At 40.1% G+C, this 5,351-nt stretch overlaps 1 protein-coding gene across 2 annotated transcripts in view; it reads left to right on the top strand.

The window, feature by feature from the left end:
- Window positions 1-52: 52 nt before the first annotated feature.
- The window catches only part of BRIP1 (BRCA1 interacting protein C-terminal helicase 1), a 48,561-nt gene continuing 43,262 nt past the window's right edge, over window positions 53-5,351 (top strand). Inside the window, exons 1-5 of one of the 2 annotated variants that reach the window (XM_017730958.1) lie at window positions 53-880; window positions 1,474-1,585; window positions 1,996-2,190; window positions 2,470-2,597; window positions 3,424-3,561. In XM_017730958.1, coding sequence (XP_017586447.1) covers window positions 788-880; window positions 1,474-1,585; window positions 1,996-2,190; window positions 2,470-2,597; window positions 3,424-3,561 — 666 coding nt within the window. In that variant the 5' untranslated portion in view covers window positions 53-787. The remainder of the gene's footprint in view (window positions 881-1,473; window positions 1,586-1,995; window positions 2,191-2,469; window positions 2,598-3,423; window positions 3,562-5,351) is intronic. The other variant, XM_017730959.1, reaches the window with a different exon arrangement.

Raw genomic sequence — 5,351 nt, 5'->3', positions numbered from 1 at the left:
TGAGCTCCGCCTGCCCTCGGGAGGCAAAACAGCTCTGCCCGGACCGAGATGTCGCTGGGGGGAGTGCCCGGTGCGCTCCTGGTGGATCTGATCACACCACGAAGGGTCTCTGCAGTGTCCCGGGCCCTCCCTCCTCCTCAGGGGCAAACTTAATTCGGAGTACTGCTCGTTTAAGCGAGTCACCCTCCCAGAATGGGTTGGGGAAAAGCCTTTTAACGTGGTGGCCTTTGCTTTAAGAACGAGGGGTTGGATGTAAACTCATGTCAGCGATCTCCTTTTGCTAGAATTGCTTTTTCCTGTTGAGGAACTCGGTGATGAAGCCGAATCATGCCATACATTGGTGGTCTTCCGATGTATATGTTTAATTATTAAAAGGCAGATGAGGACACACATGTCAGTGAGTTAATTTATCCCAGGGAATCTACCAGATTAAAGTTGCTCTCTTACTTTGTCAGTGCTGAAAAGCTATCTCCAGTCTGACTAATAGAATCTGAACTGGTGTGTGCACTTCATCGTGTTTTTATTTTAATTGCTGATGCTACTCTTTAGCTGGTGACAACTTGCTCTTGCTTGTAATGTGGACCAAGTCTGAAATAATTATGTGTGGTATAAATTCCTGTATTCCAATTCTCTTAATATCCTGAGCTGTTACCAGGTTAACAGCTTCTCCTTGTTTTCATTTGGTGCTGCATTTGTTTCAGGTTTTGCCTGTTTGTTAGTATTGAGTTACTAATTCTGTATTTTAATTGCAGTTCTAAACCTGAAGTAAACGGGAGAAAAACTTGCAATGCCTTCTGATGGGGCAGAATATACAATTGGGGGGGTGAAGATCCTCTTCCCCTGCAAGGCTTACCCCTCCCAGCTCGCTATGATGAATGCTGTGAGTAGAATTTGTACTGGTATTTGCCAGACTAAGAGCTTGTGTTTTCCAATATCTGAAATTCAAAAATCTCTGTCAGCATTTAGAAAACTGACACACATTAAATTCAGAGCCCGCAGTGTCTTGAGAATTTCAGTGGTAGCAACTCAGTGTTCTCTGTGCTGTGCAATATCTGGACCATGGTTAGGGAATGCAGAAGTACATTTTGGATTTGGGAGCATTTATGCCAAGAAATAAGTTCCATGTGTTGTAAATGTATGGTTATTTATCTAGGTGTACTGTAATAACAGTTGTCTATAAATATTCAAGTTTTCAAGGGGGGAATGATTTAGTAAAACACGCTGTTTAAGCAGAATAATTATATATAGCAATATTTCAATAAGTTTTAATTTTTTGAGAACTCTTTCAAAATGAATTATTGCATTTATATTTAAACATTTTTGAAGAATTTTAACCAGCAGCAGGATAAGAGGACACAGAATTAAGATGTGCCAGGGGAAGTTTAGGCGGGACATTAGGACGTTATTGCTAAGATCAGCTAGAGACATCTGCTTTGTTTTCTGTTAATTCTGTTTCTTTTATTCTCCTTAAAGATTGTTAAAGGCTTGAATAACAGGCAGCACTGTTTGCTGGAGAGCCCTACAGGAAGTGGCAAAAGCTTGGCATTACTTTGTTCTGCATTATCGTGGCAGCAGTCTTTGTATGGTAAGTGTCTTAGTGTCTGCGTAATTTTTGTTACAAAATGAACAATAGTTAATTATTGTTCATCTGCCTTTAAACATTTGGTTTCAGGTCTTTGTCCACCATTGGACACCTTGCCTTAATGGCAGCATAAAGCAGTAATGCTGAGCTGGATGTAGATCCATAAGGGAACGTGGCTGTTGGAACTTTGGAAGAAAATCCTTGAGGGTTGTAGTTGTGTGGATTGAATGGAAAGGGGCAGGTGTTTTCCTTTCTGTGCACTGCTGTTCTTCAGAGGGTGACCACAGATTGCTCAGCACTGTAGAGACACCAGGCTTCTAACCTGAACTTCCACCTTCACTGTTCTGCACCTCTGGCTCTCGTGTAGAGTCTGGGGTGGTTTTTAATGACAGACAAATGACTTTGTCCCTCAGAGAAATCAGTGCCAACCTCATCATGTGAGAAGGAAGAGAGGAAGGCAGAGCCGTCCCCACCGTGTCACTGCAAATGTCACTCCCAGTCTAAGAGCAACGAGGCTGCAACGAGTGGGACTCACAGTGCTCCTTCTTCTGCCAATAATCCTGACACGGGAACTTCCAGGAAACCTGGAAGCCCATTGACAAACACAGGTAACTTCATACAGAGGCAGCTAAAATTCTCTTCTGGAAGTAACTGCTGCTTTCAAGCCAGGAATGTTTTTTTACCATCATAGTAACAGGCATGGTTCTGCCCTGTGTGAAATCTCTCTGGTGGTTAATGTGTCTAGGAATGTCTAACACTGTTTCCTACACCATATATATTCGTAGTAATTCTAGCAGTTACTATTCTGCAGTAATTATACTTTAAAATGTTGCTCTTATTTAATGCATCCCTAGTAATGGACATCCATTTTATTTTGTTAATTACAGAATGTAAGGAAAATGAAACACTAGCTTCAAAACTGTCTGCCAAAAAAAAGTTATCTCTTCGTGACAGTGAGAATGATGACTTTCAAGTAGACAGGAAAAGGATTCGTCCTTTAGAAACAGAGCAGCAGGTGAGCAGAGTTTATTGGCAGCGGAATCATCTGGGTGTAGCTCAACCAAACTCAAATCCCAATTAATGTTGCAGAGGAGGGTGTAAGAAATAACTGAGTCATGTCACAGTCACAGTTTGGAGTGACAGGGTTTTGTTCATTTTTATTGTTACTTGTTATGAAGGAGCCTGTTGTTGCACTAAATTGTTTGTTATACCCTGTCCTAAAATCTTTCACATTTAAACAGGTAATATCCCCGAAATATATTTATTCCCAGTACATCTCTAATATGAAGCCAAAGTATGAGAGTCTAGAGTTGAAAGTGCTGTTGTAAATATGTATTAGGAATACAAATACTGTAGAGTTCTGGTTTCTGTCCTGTCAGATGTAGACATCTCTGGCTGATCTGTGGAGCGCAGTGTTTCTTCTTTGTTTTCATCTGTGTCACTGTTGGTGTCACATGGCTGAGGACTTCTGTTCAGCTGTGCCCTTAAATAGCTTTTACATTGCTGCTCAGCTGGTTACTTCTGGTTAAGTTTTTACATCATTGTGGCTTGAATTTATTTCTTGTTTTTGTTATGGAAGTGTTCAGCTTATGGTATTATAATTTCTGTAAATTTTGTAACAGTGGGAAAGCAAAGCAGAAAAGCTCAGTAATAACTACAGATTTTTTTAATAATTAAAACTTTATAGCTTTTCCCAAGTTACTTTTGTGTGGCTTAGATTTGGTTAAATTGTTAACAAACAGTGATGCCCACTATAACAGACATAGCTGAAACAAAACCAGGACTGCCAGTGTGAGCACATCCCTCTGCCCAGTGCATTTTTACATTGTTTCTTTCCCCAGCAGGTTAGAAAACGTCACTGCTTTGCAAAAGGAGTGCAGCTGGTTGATGCTTTAGAAGTTTATCACCAGAGAAAAAACGGAGAGTTGACTGTTCACTCTGAAAAAAGCATGAAAACCACTAGTTTTGCTCCCCAAACAGTAAGTAATACAGTAATATCTTTTACATCAGGAGTGTTAGTTCAACAGCAATTTTAAACAATATTTTATGTGATGGGATTTTGCATGAAATGCAGCTTAATGAAGTTTCAGCAAACATTGCACGGTTACAGCTAATGCAAAGGTTCCCCAGTGTTTTGGTTTTTATTACCACTTTCTATAGCAGAAATATCACATCAGAAGTTGAAATACAAATTTGCACCTCTTTCTGCAGCTTTGTTAGGCATTTTCTGCATTTCTTACTCTTTGAAAATGATAGATTTTACATAAATGTTTGTTGGAGCAAAAGCAGTCGAAGAAGAAATGTGGGGCAGTAGAGAGCTGAGTGTGAGATGCCAAGTTATGTTAGTGATGTAGTCACCCCAAAGGAAACCAAAAGCTATAGGATTACTGTAAGATACTGGGAGCTAAATATTTTCTTGACAAAAGTGAATCTATGTTGTAGGCCATTTGATGGGAGGTAGTTTTTATTAATTTTTGAAAGCTCTGTAGATTTTTGAGTAAGATATGAAATGCATTTTGCCACTGAGCTTCAGTTGGTAGTCTGAAATCTAAACGCCACCAGAGTGTGCTATTGATTTTCAAATAAAAAGGCCTTTCATCCTTCCTGATTGTAAAATTTCCTGTGGTACTTTGGTGTGGGTACATGAAAAATTTGCTTTAAACCTTCTAGAAATTTCTTGTATAGAAGAAAATTGAAAACTAAACTATATACTGTTAGTTACATCTTTAGAAAGATGTAACCTAAAAAGAAAGAGGGGGGATTATTTCTATTAAAGTTTCTTTCTAAGAATGAAAGAATAAGGTATTACTTTGCTGTGAAGAACTTTTCCTTTAGCAGACTGAGAACTTGTCTGGTATCAAGAAACAATTGCAGGAAGTAAAGCCTTATTTCTCATTTAGTGGTTCTGAACCTTAACTGCATTTAGTTTAGAATAGGAAGATCATCACAGCATAGGCTGTTAGGTGTAAAAATGCTTTTATAGTGTGGCTTAGGAGATGAAGTCAACAGAGCTTATGCTCAACACTTACCATAATGGACTGTGTATTTAGGGTGATACAATAATGGGATAGCAGCATTGTCTTGTTCACTGAGGTAACCCTGCCTTTGAATAACCTATGTTTTGCAGTGGTCAGTTCTCTGCTCAAAGCAAATTTAGTTTCTTGTCAAGTCCTGTTTATACTCCCAGAAGGAGAATGGGGTGGTTGTTGTAAGAGCATGAGAGGTGCTGCCCAGCGCTGCTGCATCACAACACCTGCAGATGTGTGGGTGAGGATCCAAGCCTGTTCTCAGCCACTTTCAGTCCAGAGCCTGGGAATCCATCTCTGGCCCTCTGCTATTAACTCCTGCAAGGGAGGGCAGTTCCAGAGTGGGGTTAAAGGGGAAATTATACCCTCAGGGTACTCTCTTGATTACTGCTGTCAAAGCATATGGCCTGAGAAACTGGGGCAGCTGCGTTAAGGAATCCCCATTTCTACCAGGGAAAGAAAGTAAACAGTAAATGGAGAGTAGTGTAACAAACACTTGGGGTATCAAAAAACAACTGTGAAAAGAATCTGTCTTAATGTGCTAGCCCATTGCAGTTTAACATATTGCTTACAACCTGCACAATGGGGTTTGAGTGACTTCTGTTACACATTCCAGGGGACTGGCAGCCTGTTACAATCAGGGTCTGGACTCCAGAATGGGCTAATTTACCACGATGGGATGAAGAAAGTTGTGGATTTGTATTACATGCTCTCACCTGACACCGTATCTGATCCTTTTCCTG

The sequence above is a fragment of the Corvus brachyrhynchos genome, unplaced genomic scaffold, assembly GCF_000691975.1.
Source record: "Corvus brachyrhynchos isolate BGI_N302 unplaced genomic scaffold, ASM69197v1 scaffold283, whole genome shotgun sequence".
NCBI classification, from domain to species: domain Eukaryota; kingdom Metazoa; phylum Chordata; class Aves; order Passeriformes; family Corvidae; genus Corvus; species Corvus brachyrhynchos.
The sequence above is the reverse complement of the archived record's forward strand: the minus strand, read 5'-3'. Positions and strand labels throughout refer to the sequence as shown.